Source organism: Telopea speciosissima, chromosome 1 (assembly GCF_018873765.1).
Source record: "Telopea speciosissima isolate NSW1024214 ecotype Mountain lineage chromosome 1, Tspe_v1, whole genome shotgun sequence".
Lineage (NCBI taxonomy): Eukaryota > Viridiplantae > Streptophyta > Magnoliopsida > Proteales > Proteaceae > Telopea > Telopea speciosissima.
This window is the reverse complement of record NC_057916.1, coordinates 58,643,937-58,665,186: the sequence shown is the minus strand read 5'-3', so window position 1 is coordinate 58,665,186 and position 21,250 is coordinate 58,643,937. Positions and strand designations below refer to the sequence as shown.

The 21,250-nt window shown below is 38.2% G+C and overlaps 1 protein-coding gene and 1 long non-coding RNA gene across 2 annotated transcripts in view; both read left to right on the top strand.

Moving 5' to 3' along the window:
• LOC122648970 (protein decapping 5-like) overlaps positions 1 to 9,947 on the top strand; it is a 66,998-nt gene extending 57,051 nt beyond the window's left edge. The window contains exons 6-8 of the mRNA XM_043842300.1: positions 9,158 to 9,358; positions 9,456 to 9,566; positions 9,651 to 9,947. Coding sequence (XP_043698235.1) covers positions 9,158 to 9,358; positions 9,456 to 9,566; positions 9,651 to 9,788 — 450 coding nt within the window. The 3' untranslated portion in view covers positions 9,789 to 9,947. The remainder of the gene's footprint in view (positions 1 to 9,157; positions 9,359 to 9,455; positions 9,567 to 9,650) is intronic.
• Positions 9,948 to 18,124: 8,177 nt separating this feature from the next.
• On the top strand, positions 18,125 to 18,542 carry LOC122650151. Its single transcript, XR_006331390.1, has 2 exons — positions 18,125 to 18,280; positions 18,431 to 18,542. It is a non-coding gene; the product is annotated as an uncharacterized LOC122650151 (long non-coding RNA).
• Positions 18,543 to 21,250: the final 2,708 nt, after the last annotated feature.

Here is a 21,250-nt window from a genome sequence, read left to right as displayed (position 1 = left end):
TAGATCTGTATACTTATCAGATATGAATATTGGAGTTAGGAGTTTCTCCCCTGCAGGAGTTTCCATCAAAAGTGTTTGTTTGATCGTTTGAAGATGGTTGAAAATTTATATGTTGAATTGTTTTACTCCGTAATTCATTATCCCACTGCTGTTTTCACTTCACTACCTCCCAAAACATACCTTTGGCATATACCCATAACCACTTTGGATGATAATGGCTTTCTCTAATTTGCCATTTCTTCCTTTTCCATTACCCTTACCACCTCTTGGAATATTCTGGAATATTATCCTTTTGCACTATTTCATTCATCATCTTTGTTCTGTCCACGTGTACTACTACACGTGAGGGGGAGTTTATGTACAATACACCTGCAGACATTGTAGAAGCAGAACTTGCAGGAACACTTGGTGCAAAACATAGAAGATCAAAGTTTCCACCATTGCCATTGGGTATCTCCTTTGTTCTTGGGTTGAGTTTGCCATAAGGGGGAGATTGAAGTATTAAAGTATTGAAGATGTTTGGTTATTGCCTGCCTATATGAGGTTCTACAGTTGGGTTGATCATTTCTGCTACCTGATTTATTTGTTTCCATTGCTTGCTGCCCTAATTGCTTATCTTCAAGATTATCAGTTAGAGATTCATCACTGAACAACTGTTGAAGATTGGTAAAAGTTTGTTGATAAAGGCTGCCCAAGTTTTGGAGATTAATTATTTCAAATTCTTGAAGGTTTATTTGGGAACTGCATTCATATGTCAAGTTGGATTCTGCTGCAACTTAGTTTCTTTCCATTTTGTTCAAGTTGGCCATTAGTACCTTGTATGCGCCAACTTGAGGGGGAGTGTTAGCATTATTATGGAGTTCTTTTTTTTATTTAGTTCAAACTGGATTTTCCTTCTTCTCTTATTTGTATAATCCAGCTTGAGGGGGAGTATTGGAATATGTAATCCAGAATACCGTGGGGGTATTCTGATCCTTTTGGGGTAGTTTTATTCCTATGTTATTAGGTTTAAATGGCTACTCTTATAGAGTTAGCTAGTTAGGGGTAATTATGTCAACAGTTGGCTATGTGGGTTTAGTCCCACATCGCCTAGTTCAGTCCTTTGTAACTTTCCCCTCTATTATAAATAGAGTTGCTTACCTATCAATGAAGTATAACATTATTATTCCATTCTCTCTTTCTAACCCACGATTCTTCTAACAGTAAGACTCCATGCATGACCGCCATACCTTGTAATTGGATTGATTGAGAGATTCAATACCAAGCCCAACAACCCTTCCACCTGAATCCATTTTGGAGCAGCAATTGAGCTTCTTCACTAAGAGAATCTTGAAGGCACCAAGCTACCACTCTTGTAGCTTTGATACCAAGTGAAGAAAGACGAATTCCAGTTACCAAAACCCGCTTCTAAAAATAGTGAAATAAGATTTCCACTAGCCCATGACTCACGACCGAAAAGTTGAAGAAGAACAATAATATTACTCCAATAACATGAGAGAGGATAAACTTTTTCAGATACAAAAATGTTGGGCAATGAAGACAAGCTTGTACACAAGGTAATAAGGTTGGTTGATTGATACGAATGAAGATGGAGAAATGGGGTTTAGTTTTTAGGTAAGTGAAAGAAGAAGATCAAGGCAATTGACCAACTTTCAAGATTGAAGTTATGTGAACCGAGAGATATGAATGGAGAAGGTGGAACTTGGAAATGATGTTAGAATGAGAAAGGGTCACTCAAGGGAATGAATGCTCACATGGGAAAGGAAGGTTTACGTTGGGAAATAGGGACATAAGAAAGAGGTCTTGACTTGGGAAGTGGATGGGTGGAGGGTGATGTGGAAAATGTACAAGCAAGCTCAAATAACGAGGCCCACACACAAAATACATAAATTCCTTACTACATCTCTCAAAAATAAAAAAAAGATAATTCCAAAAGTTAAACTTTAAAATTTAACAGATAGCTGTCTTGACTTGGGAAGTGGATTGGTGGAGGATGATGTGGAAAATGTACAAGCAAGCTCAAATAACAAGGCCCAGACACAAAATACATAAATTCCTCACTACTTCTCTCAAAAATAAAAAAAAAGATAATTCCAAAAGTTAAACTTTAAAATTTAACAGATAGCTGTCCTCCTAGGCCCCCTCGATATCTGTTAAAATCCTCTACAAATAGCAAGTCAATAGCTAATAATAAACCTGGAACGTAATATTCCTTTTAATCTGCATGCAATCTGGACTGGGCTGCCTTGTGAGATGCTCCATTGAACCGAGAAAAAATTGCCATATCAGCAGACCAGGCTGTTTCCCACAGCAGTTGAATCCCACAATGATACTGGGCTAGTTTTGGGGCTTTTTTCTGTGGCTACACATGGACCTGTGATCTACATCATCTACATCATTTTCTTTCCTTTGCATTAAGATTATGCAGAGTTGAATATGCATTTACCTATCAGTTCATAAACTGGTACACATTTAGATTCATCATTGTTCATAAGGAAAGCAGTATAATATTACTGTAATCACTTTGCCAGAAAATCAGCTTTGATTATCCTGTAAGTGCTCAGTTAAGGGTTTGCACAGTAAACCATTTGCCTTTTTTTGTTTTTTGTTGGGGGGTTGGGGGGAGTGTTTGGGATAAAATAACAAAGTAATTGAAACCGAATTGGAAATAGCAATACATGGGCATTGAACATAGTTGTCAAGGCGTCGCCTAGTCTTGGGCGCTTAGGCATGCGCCTTGGACATTTAGTTGGTGTCGCCTTGATTTTGGACCCTCTCCAACACTTTGGGTTGCTTAATCACCTAAAACAGGTGATTTTGTTCGTGCTCATATTTACTTCTAATTGTTATCAATATTGACCATCCCCAGACCCTGCAGTGGCGGGAGCCTTGTGCACTGGGTACGCCCTTTCTTTCTGTTGTCAATAATTGTTGTGGTGATGCTTTTCTCAGCTCCTTCCTTCATTGTGGATGTAACTTTTGTTTGTGTGAATACCCACCATCTGTAGATGCCCTCATCTGTTGATTAGTTTGGGACTTTTGTCTTATTTACTCATTTAGTGATTTCAGTAACTTCAAAGTACTGAGTAGCATGGGATTTTTGGTCAAGGGATAGACCCTAATTGACTCCGGAAGAAGTAGCGAGAAAAGATATGAATAGCCTAGTCTTGACAACTAACATGACCTTAAATGGAGTTGAATAGTGGAACACAATTCAGGTCACCGACTCCATACAGTTAGGGAAAGGCTTAGTGGAGTTTAAAAACTTCAATATAGTTTCCTTAAGCGAGTAGGATTTAGGCTTTTTCCTATTTTATTTAGAAATTCAAAAGTTTCTAATTAGTCCCCAACTCCCTGTTGTGTTTTTAAGAATTTTTAGTCTCTTTGGAACTTGTGCTAGGATTAGAATTAATACATTAATGGTCACTTTAATTATAATGAAATAAGCTTGTACCCAAAAAAAATTATATGAAATAAGCTTTAGACTTCCAGTCTACGTACATTTGTGCTATTGCAACCTGTTGGTTGCGGGTTCAAAACTTGGAAACAGCCTCTCTTGCGAAGTAGGGGGTTAAGGCTGTGTACATTTGCCCCTCCCAGACCCTGCAGTAGCAGGAGCCTCTTGCATTGGGTTCCTCTTTTTAAATTTCCAGTGTGGGCTCTTTTTCAGATTTGTTCTTTCAGTTACAACTTACAACTTAGGTACCGTTTGACAACGTTACCAGTGTTTCTGTGCTATTTCTGACCAAAAACGTATTTTGGTGTTACTGTTACCACAATAACGTTACTGGCTTCCTGAAAGGTGTTTGATAAACCTGTTCCAGAAATGTATCCAGAACACTATTAATACTGAAAGGTGTTTGATAAAACCTGTTTCTATAACAATTTTGTATTGATTAATATAAATTACAAAATTGCCATTTTTACTAAAATACATATAAAGTCATGGATGGTAGGACATTAAAAATTATTTTTAATAAAAAATAGTGTTCAAAAGGGTCTTGGTGGATTCGAATCACCATCCCCTTGGAACATGCTTGAGACATCCTCATGTTCCAAGTGCTCTACCAATTTGAGCTAAAGACCCAACAAGTAAAGTTTGAAATTTACAAGTAACCATGAGACCATCAAACCATTCTTCAATGATAATACCCAATGGGGGCGTTGCCACAACCCTTCCTAATGTTCTCACATGTATTGAACAAAACAAGAGATCATGTGACAAAACAAGAAAAAAATTATTGAAGAGGAAGATCAAAATCAATTGTTGCGTCATTAGATAACAAGTCACTGATGAGCAACAAGTACACCATCCAAAACTCAGCTAATCTAACCCTGTCCAGCACCTTATCTAGTTGGTCAAGCACTACTTGATAAACATGAAGTATTGTAATACTCATAGGAGTTATATGAGCTGCTGCTACTCCTACTTTTTCCAAAATTCTAATTGACCTGTCTAGGCCTAAAATAACCTGTGATCCGCACCTTTTCCTGCATTTTCCATATTTTCAATTTGATCCCAAGTGCTTTTGAATGAGGTTCTTTGAACATCACACAGCTCCTGAATTCACCAATCCAAGCAAACCTAGTCATCATCACCATGATTCAATTACTGGAGTCCTGAATAACTAATATCTTCAACAACTGAGCCCAAATTACCCCCGATGAACCAATGGTTTTAGTCCTCAATGACCAATATCTTCCAGAAGTGAGCCAAAGATGTTCCAACTCTCCTTCTCTACCATCCACTGAAATCCCATAGCATATCTTCCACGCTACTTCCTCATCATAATGTAAACCATTATCCAGTTCAATAACCCAAGAAAATTTATGACAGTAACCTTGATGCTCCAACTCCAACATATTCAATCCAATACCACTACCAGGAAAGATACCCAGAAGAGCAGACTGATGATAATTCTATCTTTATTTCCTATTTATGGTAATTAAGACCTAGCTGTGAGGTCATCTGTACTGATGCATGCAATCTTTATACTTCACTAGTTTAAAATTAGTTGATTTGGTAGAGATCCTTCCATTAATTACTCAAAATGTACAAGAAAATCATTTGCCTTAAAACTCATAGTACAACCCAATTCCCACTAATTCCAAGTAAGGAAACCATGGAAAGCCACACATGCTGGTGCTTTATTAGAATCTTCATCAGAGAAGAATAAGAAAGAAATCTTTCAATGCAAGAGGGTGAACAGTTATCTAAGAAGTGTAAACTGAAAAGACGATCTGTGTTTGTTTCTTTTGCAAAAAATCTCTCTATTGTTTTGGTTTGTTTCATGATTCTTGACAAACAACACCCACCACCCTTCTCTCTCTCTCTCACTACCTCAAAATGGACTTTGGAAACAGATAGCCCTACTTGTGTTTTCCCAGCTCCACTATGTGCCTTTCATGTTAACTCTCTCTGTGCTTCCCTTTCCTAACCCAGTAACCCTCATCCCCATTGGACTTAAAAAAAATCTCCAAGTTCTTTCCTTTTTAATTATTAATCTTTTTCTTACTTTCCCCCTCCCCCCACCCCTCTCTTATTTATGTATTCTGGTTTTGACCAGCATCTCTACTTTCACAACTATATATAAACCTTTGTCACCTGTTTTCTTTCGGCGTCATTCCTGCAGTTCCTTCTCCCACTTCATATTCCATACAGAACAATCACTCATCTCACACCTTCTCTCATTCCGTTCCTTTTTAATCCATCCATTACTTTTTCTTTCCACTCTCTATGTCTCTCTCTGCCTCTGCCTCTGGTTACTGTAATGGCAGAAACAAAAACACCGTTGAAACTCCTAAAATCCTTCATTTTTTATGGACTGCAGTTTCTGTCTATCACCTTCTACCTGTTACATGCCCTACTGCAGATATGGTGTGGTTCAAGTCTTCTTTGCCACTAGGATTGGAGAATAGGCAGGTGTATTGATGATTGGACAAAATGCAGTAAAGTTTAATGTGAAGGGTAGACAGAGGCCAGTGTGCTTTGTGCCTAGCTCATTTATTTGCTGGCATCTTCTGAAATCTAGAAATCAGCCATCTAGAGTAAAGTTCAGAGCTTGTGGCTATATATGGGTAAATGAAACAAACCACCGAGGAAAGTATAATATCAAACCCAACTCCATAGAGTCAAAGCTTTTATCCTCACCAGTGAACCCTCTCTGAACCAGTAACTTAAAATTTTCCACCTTTAACATATAATGCAGATTTTAATTAGAAAACAGAGCACAAATGGGACTACAAGATTGAGGTGCAGTAAAGTAAGATTCTCTTGTACTTTCAATTGACTCTACAGACTATAGACCCTTATATGACCTTTCAAGATCCGAAATCAAGTAAGAATAAGAGCATAAATGTTTAAGGGGAGGGCAGCTGCCTCCTCAGTTAATGAACTGAAATAGAATTAAGCAGCATTCTTATCAACATAGAAGAGAATCAACAAATTTGACTACTTAACTAGCTAAATCCCATGTAACCAGGCAAGAGATTGATCAAGGAATGCATTCTTTATGTAGCATCTTGAAGAGAAAAAGAGAAAATCTCTCTATTTCCAAGTAGAAATAGAACACCAGACATAGACGCCAAACATGTTTATGAACATGCAATGAACCACTTTTGCCATGAAGAAGCTTACATTGAATTTTGTAATTTAGAAAGATCAGTCTCGGATTCTCTATTCACCATGAGCACCTTCCCTAAAAATCAATTCACCTAGCATGTCTGAAATTGCAGCCCCCATTAGGAGCCCATTAGGACCATACACAAATGCACAGGGGGTTTACCAGGCCAGCTGGCCACCCCTCTCACCCCACTACACTCTCTCTCTGTCTCTCACATTGTCTCTCTTTTCCTCACTTGGCCTTCACCATCTAACACTTGAAACCCTGCAATCACCAACACCTATTTACTCACTTCTAGACTAAAAACCATGGTCTTTCACTTGGTTCTTCTTCTCCTAATAATGAAAGATCATAATAGCAACAAATTACTTAATAAATTCAGAATCTGCACCAAAAATAAAGTATTTCTTTTGACGAAATAATCGTAGTAAACCAGCACTTTTGGTAATCCAGCAAGGCAAGGGATTACTACTAATGGAATGTTTCTCAGGTTTTAGCATGAGTGACACTTGAGCATGCTATGTTCCAATCCAGTCCAGGGCCAACAAGATCACTGATACTATCTATTTTTGTATGAATAGGTTATGGCACAGGGTCATCTTCCTAACTTTAATAAAAAGAGACAGCATTAGCTTTCTCCACTCATTTAAGGATTTGTTCAGAGATTTTGATCCGAACAGCATGCCTTGCCATCTTTAGGGCAAATTGAGATCCATTAACAAGATAAGAGATTTAATACCCATTCACTATTGAACCCATCTGGGTTTAAAGGTGAACAAAGGTGAACAAAGCAGGATTTGTTGAATGTTTTAACCCATCTGTACTACGTGAAGTAACTAGAACAAAGCAGGATTTTCAAACAGTTTCAAAAATGCACAAGATAAACAGAGCAAGAGAGAGAGGCGAGAAACAGAGATAGAGATGAAAAAATAGGTAACCCATCGTTCTCCCAAACGAGGGTTCATAGCGGAGACAGAGATGTTTTAACCCATCGTTCTCCCAAACGAGGGTTCATAGAAGCAGTCGAGTCTCTGCCCTGGGGGTGTTGTAATCGGTACAAGGTTTTAAATTCTTGTTGTTGACATCTAGGGTTTCATGGCAGCAGGTTTTCTTGTAGAGAAAACCTATTCGTTCCACCATGAATGAGAGAGACAGAGAAAGAGAGAGACACAGAGAGAGAGAGAGAGAGACAGCAGCAGAGCTCCTCGAGCGTGAGGTGAGGACGATGATGACTTCAGGTGCCAACTCGAGCAGTGGAGCTTCAGCGTGTGCCAAAGAGAGAGATGAGAGAGAGAGAGAGAGAGAGTTGGAGCTTGGGGATTTCCAGGGTTTGTTGATCGTGTGCCAAAGAGAGAGATGAGCGAAAGAGAGAGGTAGGTTGGAGTGAGCGAGAGAAGGAGATAGCAAAGAGATATCGGGTAACAGTTTTGAGTAATTGGTCCAACAAATGTAAAAACAACAAATTGTTGTTATTACAAAAATGTTTTTAAGTTCATAAATTGGTATAAATTTCAATTTTTGTTATAAAAAACAAGTGAAACAAAACAGATTTCTCAAAGGCGTTTTCTGTGCTAATTGTGTTTTTGAAACATTAATAGCACAGAAACAACAGAAACAAAATGTTGTCAAACAGTACCTTAATCTAAAATTCAACTATTGTGCACTCTTGAAAATTGAAAAATGTTGTTCCTTCAAAATCAAGCTAGTTTCTTCTTTTGGGGATTTTAAAATGTTTGTTTCCAACTTTTAGATGCTCTTGGGACATTCAGCGACGTAAAGATCTTTTGGCTGTTTATTGCTTAAATTATAGCAAGTTCTGGGACTCATTTGGTTATAGTTTTGTATGGTGATTGAAAAATACTTTGAACAAATTGCACATGTATGCAGAATATTGGTATTGTCCTATGCAAAATATAAAAAACTAAATTCAGCATCCACAAAAATTAAAATTCAGGCTTATACTCTAGCTTTTTTTTTTTGCAAAAAAAATTGAATAATATGGAAAAATGTGGCTAAAGTTCTCGAACAATACACTTTTGAGATAGAATACATCGTTTCTTCCCTAATATTTGAAGGGCACATGATGTGTTAAGCATTCTTCAAAGTTTCAGTATTACACACATGCACTGATATCATCAATAAATCCTTCTACTTCTTAACTGCTATCTTTTGAGTGGTTGGTTGACAAAATGGCCTGGAATTGTTGAATGCGGTATTGCAGGGTTCTCTCTCTCTCTCTCTCTCTTGCATTAGAGACTATGGTGCAGTCCTTATGCAAACCCATGTTAGTGTATGTTCTGTGCAGTCCTTGGATGGATCCCCATGGGCAGGTTTTGCTTGTGCACGTGCCTTTGCACACACACACACACACACACACACACACACATTTGGATGGGTAGAAAGTATCCCCATTAGTGTTTTTCTTAACAAATTTTATACATGTGGTGGTGTTGCAGTGTATGGTAGTGAGTCCTACTGGATCTGCAATATATTGCAATTGCACTTGAAGTGTTCACTGACTTTTGGTCTTCCAGGTTTCACACCCTGTGACCAAATTCACAGAGGACTTTGATTTCATGGCAATGAATGAGAAATTTAAGAAGGACGAAGTATGGGGCCATCTTGGTAAAAGTAGCATGATGAAGATGAGGGATAATGAAGGAAACGGGAAAGAGACTGATGGAGATGATTCACAAGAGGAAGATTGTGCAGGATCGTCGAAATTTGAGACTAAGGTGAATTTTTGGTGATTGCAATATAGTTATGAAGAGCTCCTTCCTTGGTTAGTTCCTCGTTTACTTCAGTCTGACACAGTTCATGTACTTTCTACAGCCTGTTTATGTTAAGGACAACTTTTTTGATTCCCTATCTTGCAATGCACTTGATCGTGGATCACGAAATGGAAGAACCAGGTTTTCTGAACAAGTGAAAATAGATACCGAGGTAATGTACCAAATTGGTTTTGTCCTTGACCATCAAAATTTGTGCAGTTTGGTCCATTAATGTTTGCTCTTGATGACTGTGCAGACTTTTGGAGATTTTCCAAGGCATCGCGGTGGCCGTGGTTCAGGTCGTGGTGGACGTTACCGAGGTTCTTATTATGGGAGGGGGTATGGCTATGTTGGGAGGGGCCGTGGACAGACTGTTTCGAGTCGTGCAAACTAGGTAGGTTTAGTATTTTGTGAGTGACATGGGTGGCATCTAATGCCTGGTATCTGTTCACTGAAATATGAAAACTGATGGTGGGCTATTCTTGTAACTTGCGTGGTTCCTTGTGATTGTGTTGGAAATAAGCAAGGCCACAAACCTTAAGGCATTTCTACAAAATCTAAAAAGGTCAGTGTATATCATTTATATTGGCTAATGTCAGGTTTGGTTTTCGTGGAACATTGCTGATTTTTTTCTCTAATTGTTACTAACTCTACAGAAATGGAGAATTGGTCACTACTGTCGTTGGACGATCCATGGTTTGCTTTCCGATTAAGAGCTTGAAGTTTATTGTTTCAACTTTCCTGATTTCCTAAGGGCACAAACATGTCGGTCCTGAGGTACTCCCAGAGACCCAATTTTAGATCCCAAATACATATACAGATTGTCTGATCCAAAAGGGATCCATATGTTGTTCGAATTTGGCTTATGCCGGATGTGGTTTGGATCTAGGTGTCTATGGTTTTAGGAGTGTAATGTTGGGGGTCATGATGAACTTGAATACTGTTGAAGTGAACTACAACTTTGAACTTCGGATTCGGTTGTGTATAAGTTTCTCTTTAATTACAGTAGGTAGACTCATACTACCCCAAAAAAAAAAACAGCTTCTTAGATAATTGTTATTATTGTTGTTATTATTAGGGAAAATTGCATAAATCTATGAGAGGGTGGGCCTTGGTGCAATGGTAAGGTTGCTCCATCATGATCAAGTGGTCACGGGTTCGAGTCTTGAAACAACCTCTCTGCGAAAGCAGTGGGGGTAAGGCTGTGTACATTATGATCGTCTCCAGAGTCCACAGTGGTGGCAGCCTCGTGCACTGGGTATGCTCTTTTTATTGCATAAATCTTCTAGATAAGAAAATTAATTATAAAACAAGTAGGTTTGATTTGTTTTACACTTACTGTCTTCTAATCTATATGTTTTGTAATTCTTTTTCTTTATCTCAGAAATTGCCCCTTTATTATTATTGTTATGGCCGAAGGTTCTGTGTGCTTAGCCGTACACCATGCACGGTCCCACACAATGTAGGATGGGGTCAATGGGGAGGGGGTCGAAATGACCACTCCCCCCCCCCCCCCTATTTAAAGAATGGTTCCTTATCCCATGCGACCGTGTATGAACCCTCTCCCTATTATTATTATAATTGTTATTTTTTTGGCAGCTAAAAGAAAATAAAACAATAAAACAGAAACGAGGATACAATATTCAAATTATCCGATCTAAACATATTAGACATGTCATCTAATCCTCTATCCCTTTGGGCCAGAGTTTTGAAAGCCAAGTGTTTTCCTAGAAAGATTCTCCTCCATTCAGATTTTCATTCCAAGAAAGGCTCTTAGGTTTGAAATAGTATCTCTAAAGTTATCCCTATTCTTATTCTTAGGAGAATGCTTTGTTGGAAAGTGGGAAATGGAAATTTTAGTGATTTATGGAGGGATCATTGGATCCCGAGATGGCAAAATATAACCTTTGATTTCATTATTAATCCACATGCCTCATACCATACTGCTTCTTCTGAGATAGTGGATCTTTTACTCAAGATCCAACTAACATTGGAACCACATCATGAGTTTTTTGTTTTGTCAATGGCACAAAATGGATCCTTGTCCATCAAAATTGTTGCAAATTTTTTGTCACTCTTTTGTCGTTGCTTCCGAGTATAATGATGTGTTTCAGTTATTATCGAAGACAAAATTTAACCCAAAGTTTTAACTTTTTCTTTGGAAACTTTTGAAAACTGATATCACAACAAATGAGAATTTGGAACATTTTTTTATCGCTAAATAACTCTTGTATTTTCTGTTCATTTGAGAAAGAAACAGATAGCCATCTCTTTTTTTTTTTTGATGAAAGGAAAACTTTAGAATTACTAAAAATAGTTCAACATACAACCTACATGAAGGTTAGAGAGTCTTGCCTGCGTAGCTATTCTATGAGCAGGTAAAATTACATTTCTAGATTGTTTACTGATTGTTACATTCAAAAAAGACAGAAGAAGAGAATTGATATAAAAAAGTAAATAAAAAAAGTCCCAAGGCCATGGATGCATTTCTTGATCTGTCAACAGTCTTTCACCTCCACCGAGTCAGTCCATATTGTTAAGTTCTTACACTCCGTCGGTAAAGGCCCTTTCGATGCCTTCTTTGACTCTCCTCTGAGTTTCGTTTCCTGAGCTGTCCTTGCATATCCAAAGTTCATACAATAGGCAAAGATTTCATTATCGTGAAAGATAAAAGATCCCCATCCTCCTTTTTTAGTGGATGTATCAAAGCTGCCATAAAAAATGATTAGTACATGGTCCGTTGTGCACTGGTTTAGGTAGTATTCAAGGCCAGGGCTGATATCCACAAGAACTTGATCCTCCTTGCAACAATCAGAAGTATTGTTGTTCCCATCCAAAAGGGGTTTGCTGTCCACAATCCAATTATAGATATTCTTCGTGATATGATCGGGGCAGAATTTCTTGCCTTGGAAGATAATCCTGGTCTTGCTTTGCCAGATGAAATAGAGAGTGATGCTGGCAATACTAAGAAGCCTATCTCCATCAGATTTTGTTATCGTTGGATCAGAGATTACTGTAGAAAACACATCCAAAATATTGTTTCCTTGTAAGAACTCCGTGTGGATTCCCAGTGGTCCCGCAGCCCAGATTCTTTTGATCAATGGGCAAGACAGGAAAATATGCCAAGGTGTTTCAAGTCCATCATTACAAATAGGACAAGAGGTGGATGAGATGTGTTCCCACTTGAATTTGTTCCGTGTTGACATACCCTCTGTAAGAACTTTCCAGATAAAAAGTTTGAATTTGGGATGGATTTTGAGTTTCCACCTTCACTAAAGCATCCTCTAACAAACCACGAGGTGTCTTGACTGAACGATCAACTAATTGAAGGATGACCTTAGTGGGTTTCAAATCTCCAAATCCAAATTTGTCATAGACTGAACTAGGCAAGATATTCACACTAGCCCCGAAATCAAGTAGTGCCCTACCTATGGAGAGATCTCCAATGATGCAGGAAATAAGAGGCGCTCCTGGATCTTTAAGCTTAGGGGGTAGGTGGCTGGAAATTATAGAGCGCACCTGTTCAATCAAATGGAAGGTCTTAGGGATTTGAGTTCTCAACTTACGCTTTTGGGTGCAGAGGTCTTTCAAAAATTTAGTGTAAGTAGGAACTTACTTGATAGCATCCAAAAGGGGGAGATTGATGCGAACTTATTGGAACAAGTCTATCATCTCTTGCATCTTTGCACCTTTTTTATCCAAATAGTCTGGGGCTGATGTCTGAAGGGCTTAGGGAAAAGAGACATTTGGAATGTAAGAGTCAGATGATGGTCCCTCCACAATGAGAATGTGCAGCCCCTTCCTTGGGAACTGATGAGTGATTTCCACAGGTGGTGTTTCAATAACGGAATCATGTGTTTCTATACCACCACCAGAATTCTCTAGGGTTGACTCAGCTTCTCCTTGGCTTTGAGACTTAATAGGCAACGTCTCATTAGTGGCTAAGGGTGCATCAGGTTTTTCCACCCTTTTACCGCTCCTTAGGACTGACCGATTGGACCTGTTCTTTCCTTGGACCTATTTGATTGTTTGGGTTATTTATTGGCTGACTTGGCAATTGGCCAGCCTCCCTCTTGCTTATATCATTAGCTAGTTGACCTAGTTGGTTCTCTATCTTATTAATGGACTAAGTATGTGAGTGTAGCAGCTGTGTGTTCTGCTCGAGCCCACTGAATGCTTTTAGCACCTTCTCCTCAAAGGATTGATTCTGTAGGGGTTGAGGATATGGTGGTTGTCCACCCTATGGGCATTAGATTGAACATTAAATGGTGGCCTATATGGTGGGTTTGGAGGATTATTAGGTACTGAGTTTCTCCATGAAAAATTGGGGTGGTTTCGCCATCCCGGGTTATAGGTATTGGAAAAAGGATCATTACCCGATTTAGGGAACTTTGAGCCACTTGTACCTGTTCCTAAACAAATTTAGGGTATTGTGCAGTCGAAGGACAGTTCGTCACATAGTGACTAGGGCTAGCAGATAAGGCACAAGCTTCAGTCTGACTGGGTGGAGGAAAACTCATTGGGAAAGGGGACATAGAATGCTGTCCTACAGACATCAGATAGTCCAATTTCTTAGGCAGCATATCAACCTTAGCAGTTATCTCTACAGTTGGATTGATCTCATAGAGACCACCCTTCTTTGATTGCCCTGTGTGTGGAATCTCAGTCCGAGAGGCCGAAGCATGATGTTGGAAATTCTTGCTAAGAGTTTCAAAAAGATCCCATGCTTCCGTCTCATTCTTTTGCATAAATGTTCCATCACAAGAGGAGTCTACCATCTGCCTATATCGGTCACGGAGGCCATCATAAAAGCACTAGACTAACTACCATTTCAGGACAATGTGGTGGGGGCACTTCCGAAGTAATTCTTTAAGTCTTTCCCATGCTTCATGAAATTGTTCGCCCTCTAATTGGGAGAAACTAGTAATGGCTTGCCTAAGGCTATTAGTCTGGCCAATCAGGAAGAATTTTTTCAGAAATTCCTATTGCATTCCCGCCCATGTAGAAATCCTAACCGAATCTAGGGAATGAAGCCAGTGTTTGGCTTTGTCCATTAAGGAAAATGGGAACAGAAGCAACTTTAGGGTATCTTCAGAGAGGTTTTGGATTTTGACTGTAGAACACACCTCTAAGAACTCATCAAGATACTTGTAAGGCTCATCATTAGCAAGTCCATAATAGGATGGTAACATCTGTATGATGCTGGACTTAATCTCATATTGAGCGGCCTGAATGGCAGACAATTGAATACAAGACGCAGGGGTATCTTCAGTTGGAGTGAAGTGCTCACTCAACGGCCTTCTTGGCCGGTTTTCGTATCCCATTTTATTATTATTATCCTTATCTTTAGGTCTAGCAACAGATCGCTTTATTTCTAGGTCAAGGGAAGTCAGGTTGGGGTGCAAAGAACGCCGACCATGCATAAAACACAACATAGGTTGAACGTGCTAACTAAAAAAATTAAGACTAGTAAATTAAAACGTGCTAACTAATAAAAAAACAATTAATAAAAATAAAAATCAGAACTAAAAATGTTAAAAAAAAAAAATTAACTAATTTAAAACTAATGAACACTTACCTGGTGTTGGTGATTACGCAATTCCACGTGCTGCCCCCGATGAGCGGTTACACATATGATCTTAAGGGGCTGGGGGAATTAAAATTAAACCTAAACACCTAATCTAATGTTGGAATTAAAAAAAATAGAAAAATTACAGAAAATAACCCTGATTACATAAAGTCTAGGAATTAAAAGTAAACCAAACGGACAACTTGTCCTTACTCGATCTATTCGGCTTCCTGCACAAACAAAGAGAACGTTAGGTATACTAACATTAAAATTAACCTAATAAAGAGATTAAAAAATAAAAATAAAAATTTTGGAATTATAAAATTAAAACTAAAACAAAGTAACACAAAACAACTCAATCAATCTTAGTGATCGTGCTTCGGTTCCCTGGCAATGGCGCCAAAATTTGATCGTGCCGTTAACCGGTCAAAAATAAAATCTTAAATTAATCTAGCAAGTAGCAAGTAAGGGGTCGATCTACGGGAAACTGGAAGGCTAAATTACTAAAATGATAAGTTGAAAGTGATGAAACTTAAATTGTAATAAATCTGATTTTTAAACTAAGAACAAAAGAAACAAATTTAAACTAACAACGATGTGAAGTTATGAGATGGAGGCTATCTTTAGGGTTCGAATCCCCAATGGAATTGTTATTCAATTCGGTTGCATGTTTCGGTTTATTATAACCACAAACCTTATAATACCACAGAATGTAGGGTTTCTCCTAGGTATGGACTATCTTGACGAGTATTATCGTCCTTCACTTGTAGGGCTTGGCAGGTTTAGTTCGTTTAGCTATAATCCATCATCGGTACAACCACATAAGAACAAAATATTATTGCTTGAATGAAAAATAATGAATCACAGAAATAAAATTCCTCAACTAAATATATCAATTAAAATCATCCAAATAGGGATGGGGTCTCAACATCAAGAAATTAAGAATGCAAACCAGAATTTTAAATAACAAATACCATCAATTCATCTACACCTAAAGATAGAAAGAACTTAGCCGATCATGGCGCTAAGAGATAGGGGGCAGCAATGGTGACGACGATCTTCCATGGTGATGAAGCTACTGGAATGGTAATCACTCTCTCCTCCCCTTGCCGAACCTAAGATCCAAAACAAAGAAACAAAGAAACAAAGAAGAAAAACGAGAGAGAGTCGTGAGAGAGAGAGAGCATCCCGGTTAGAGGAGAGATGAGACGGGTTATAAAAGAAGAGAAAGAGCTAGATTGGGAGAGGGAGAAAGACAAACGTGTGAAAGAGAGAGTTAGAGATGAGATGGGATTTAAGAATTGGGGAGAGAGAAACCGTGGAAGGTTTGAGAAAAATAAAATAATAATGAAAAAAGAAAAATGGATGGGAGATGTCTTGCCCCTAAAATAATAACAAAAAAAAAGAGATTGTGAAGATAAATTAAAGAGGAATTAAGAGAGATGTGAATGGAATGAGAGATTTGGAAAAAAGGGAGAGAAAATAGGAAGAATTTTGAAAAAAGAGGAGAGAAAAGAAAGAGAAGAAAAAAAAATAAAGGAAAGAGAGGGAGAGAGAAACGTGAGGGAGAGAGAAACGCAAGGGAGAGAAGAGAAGAGAGGAGAATTTAACCTAAACTCTAATTTTATCAAAACTATCATTTTGAAAATATCTTTCCCTGACCTTGGATGGACCCAATTTGAGAATTAAAGTCGCTTCAATTAATATTCCGGACGATATGAACCCAATATCGAATATCTTCTGAAAATTTCTTAATTTTTTAAAATTTAGTTATGCCCTTGGGTCTTTAGTGAAACATCTTCCCATCTCGCCCTTGATCACATGTGAGTCGATCCATGGGTAGACTGATGCCTAGATTGCATCAAATCCTTCCTTGGTTCTGGGCTCGAGCTTGCATTTTAACTCATTTTTTGGTCAATTATTTTTTTCTGATCCAAAAAGAATAATCACATGTATGGGCTTCAAAATTGATGCGTACTTTTAATGCAACACGTCCATCTTGCTCAAAATTCAGCCTTCTTCGCAACCATGAAAAGAAACTAGACCACTTTATGTGTAAATCTGAAGATACGATGCCCAATAGTCGAGAATAGCATGAAATCGCATAAAATGACCTAAACTTGAAAATAACAGAAAATTCCCAAGGTGCTCCATTCTAAGCAGATAAAAATACAGAATTAAATGAAATAATTTCACACATAAATGTGCTCATCAGCCTTCCCCGAATGGTACAATTATTGAATATATTGGTAACTAAATTAAGCTCCTTGTAAGAGAAATCTTTGTAATCTCAAGGGGGCATCAGGGTCGAAAGGGTTAGTGCGAGAAATGAGAGGGACGAGAGAGTCGAGGTTGGGGGAAAGATCATGATCATTTTTACAAAAGCGCTCACAAACGACAAAAACATAAATTTTTTTGCTATGTCAAATGTGTTAAACTAGGCACTTTTTGAATAAGAAGTACTCTCTGTGAGCAGAAAAAAAGTGCCAAAAAACAATTTTGCTCACAATCTGTTCTGGGTGAGCAAGAAAGCAATGAAGAGCCCGTTTGATGACCTTACGAGAAACAGTTTTTGGTGTTTTTTTGTTCTGAGAAATGGAAAAACACCATAAAAAGCGCTTGGTAAATGGTGTTTCGTAGAACATGTTCTTGGGAGCATAAATCAAAATTTATGTTGGTGGGAAGATCATGAGCATGTTTTGTCGTTTCTGGGCTGAAAATTAAAAAAGTGTGCCCGATAAAAACTCCTATATGTGTTCACTATGCTCATGATGATACACATCTCTCACCTCCAACCTCCATCGCTGCTCTCACGAACAAAGCTCCAAGGAACCTCTAGTGTCCTCCAACCTCCATCGCTGTGAAAAACAAACAAAGCTTCAAGGAACCTGGTGTCCTCCAACCTCCATCGATGCTCTCACACAAGTTCTCAAGTGAGAAAAACCAGCAAGCTTTGCAAGGGGAAAACGGCAAGCTCTGATCTGGGAAGATCTTCTTTAATGGAACCCTCTCTGATCTCTCATCTAGGTACCCTCTCTCCTATCTCTCTTATCTCTCGCTCTGGGAAGATCTTCTTCAATGGAAGACCATAGAACCCTGTTTTCCTCTTCGTTGAACCGTAGATTGAGAAAAAAACACAAAATCCATTTTTTAGAGCCCTTCTCTGTCTTTGACTCTTCAATTCCAAGTTCATCCTTGAATTTCATGGAGCCTTCTCAATTATCTTCTGGAGAGATCCATGTCATCATCGGCCCAATGTTTATAGGAAAAACCACGGCTCTCCTCTGTGACATCCAGACTGCAAGCAATAATGGAAGGTTTGCTTCTATTAATTTTACCGGTTCTAGTAGAATTTAGGGTTCTATTGATTCTTCTGTGTTTGATATTAATTTTGAGCTTCATGGTCTTATGGGTTATTAATGAGGTCTGGTTTTTTTTTTTTTTTTTTTTTTTTATTTTAATTATAGAAATGTAGCAGTGATAAAATCGAACAAGGATACAAGATATGGATTGGACTCTGCTGTGTCCCATGATGAGGTGAAGCTTCCATGTTTTACCTTGGCTGATCTATCATCATTGGCAGAAAAAATTAGAATCCAAGCTTATGAAAATTTTGAAGTTTGATCCTTTTGGTTTTATTCCATTAACTGTACTTTGTTGATTAATTTACTCTGCCATTACCCTAATGGAAATCCTGCTACCTCTGAATCTATTGATTCTATTCCATCCATTATTCTTCTTTAGTTTGTTTGATTTCCTCTTCTATTACTCTGTTTTGGATCCTGATCCAACCCACAACCCACATTCCACATTGGTGGCTAAGGAATTTTTTTGAGAATATAAACATTGGTCACTTAATTTGATTGTTTCCATTGTTTTTATTCTTAATTGGATGCATATGGTTGCAGCTGGATGTGATAGGGATTGATGAAGCTCAATTTTTTGAAAACCTTTATGATTTATGTTGTAAGGCAGATGCTGATGATGGGAAGACAGTAATTCTTGCAGGCCTTGATGGTGACTACATGAGGTACTTGTTAATTTTTTTTTTCCATATGTAAGACCATGAAAGAGTTGATGCAATCTATGTATATCTATTACATGATCAATGCATGAAGAAGCAGAGTGATTTTATTAAGGTTTTGAGTGAGGACAGTTTTGCAGATGGCCATACAATTGAAACTAATCGAAGTTGACCTATTTTCTGTTCAGCCATTGTATACTTGGACCTTATAAGGTTGTATTCGTCCCTTTCCTAATAAACTGGTTCATCTTGTTTGAGTTGGTGAATCGGTATTATATTTAGGTTCTGAATCTCTTTGGAGTTCAACTTCATACATGTTTATTGAAAGGCTATATGTGGTAGGATAGTTTTGTGGCTGACACTATCCTTAGGAAATTGTAAATAGGTGGGATATTTTTATGGCTAATACTACCCTGGGATTTCCATCATGTTCTAATTGCACCCTTCAGTTGGGTTACTTGAAGTTCCAAACTTTATTTGATGGTTCTTTAGCTCAAGTTGGTAGAGCACTTGGAACATAAGTATGTTCCCAGAGATAGTGGTTCAAATCCACTAAGACCCTTTTATTCAACCGTTCAAAGTATAGTTAGCCAATTTTAGAATGACCACTCTCAGCCTTTTTGTTTAAGGTCAAATAGCAAATTTTTGTAGTAGGTGCAGCCAAGGATCACCCATGTGTCTGTATACATTATTAGAATTTAGAGATCATGTGTTATCTACTAGAAAATTAGGAAATGAATTAGTTCTTGTTATTGATATTCACTAATTTCCTGTTGATTAACCATATGTTCCAATTACTTGCATATATGTTATCAAATTTTATCAAACACCATTGATGTTCCAATTATGTTCTGGAAATGTTTCTAGAACAGGTTTACCAAGCTGGTCAAACGCGGTTTCTCAGCACAGAAATGGAAAAATTTGTTCTGCTATTTCTTAGCACAGTTTTAGCACAAAAATAACAGTAATGTTATCAAGCGGGCACAAAATCACTTCTGGAATGTTACCAAACACAACCTAAACACGGTTCTTTCCTAGAGAAGTACTCAAATGTAATAAAAATTAAAAGAATAATTCTTATAAAACTCCCTTTTAACTAAAAAAAATAAAATATTCTACCTCTGAAACTGTTTATTTTTTTTGGAAAATTTTCCACAACAGCCCCTCCATTGGACCGTGGAATTAATGCCATCCCATTAAGTCCCAATATATCAATATTGGCCCAAAAATTAACGGAAAAGGTCTTTGAACTGTTAATTAGTGATGTGAGCAGGTTAGATTTTTTTAAAGGACTATTTTGCCCTTCTCCTTAAAACAAGTGAATCAAGTCATCTGACCAAAATGCCCTCTATCTTCCTCAAATCGTTTCCCCCAAACCTGCAACTCATCTTCCCAAACCTGCAAATGGATTCAGATTTAGGTAAAAAAAATTCAAATGGATCTTCCCAAGGACTCATGCTCGCCTTTGATAGAAAGGAAGAAGAAATTGAATCGAACCAAGAAGAAGGGTTTCCCTCTGCTCTCTGCTGATTTCTCTAATTTTTTTTTCCAACATTCATCTTAAAATCGTTTAGGGTTTGATTCAACATGGAAGAAATGGAAAGATGGGAATCAACACTTGTGCCTGGATACTTTGGAGTTAAATCGCCGCCAACTGCGGCTTCACCCGACGGTGCTCCGGTTTTCAAAAACCACGGCAAACAACAATGAAACTTCGGTCGGTGTCCATTTGCTGGAAAAACAACCCAAAAAAATACCCATTCTTTCAAATTCGGTTACCTAACCCACCTTGTGACTTGCAGAATTTGTGTTTTTTTTTTAAAATCTGCAGGTTATCGGAGAGGCCGGCGACCGCAACAAAACTGGTAAAGGGGAAGTCCGGCTGGGGCTGGCCCATGAGAGCATCACGGGGCTGCCCAGTTTTTTTTTTTTTTTTTTTTTTTTTTAAAATCCAAGCAGTTACAGGTTACTGGAGAGAGATATTCACTTCGGCGACCATCTCTGTCGCTGCCCTTTAACCAATCACCCTGCTGTCCGTTTCTGCAGGTTTTTTTTATTAAAGCGATCACAGGTCACAAGAGGGAGGACGACCTCACCCCGGCAGCCACCATTGCCAGTTTCCTTGTCCCTTAATGGCAGCCATGACTGCCTTCGTAGATTTTTTTTTTTTTTATTTATACCCAGACAAACAAATGGCTACTGATTTATTGGAGGGTAAATACAACAGAGGCATGGAGTCGGGGACGAAAGCTGCCGAAGCGAA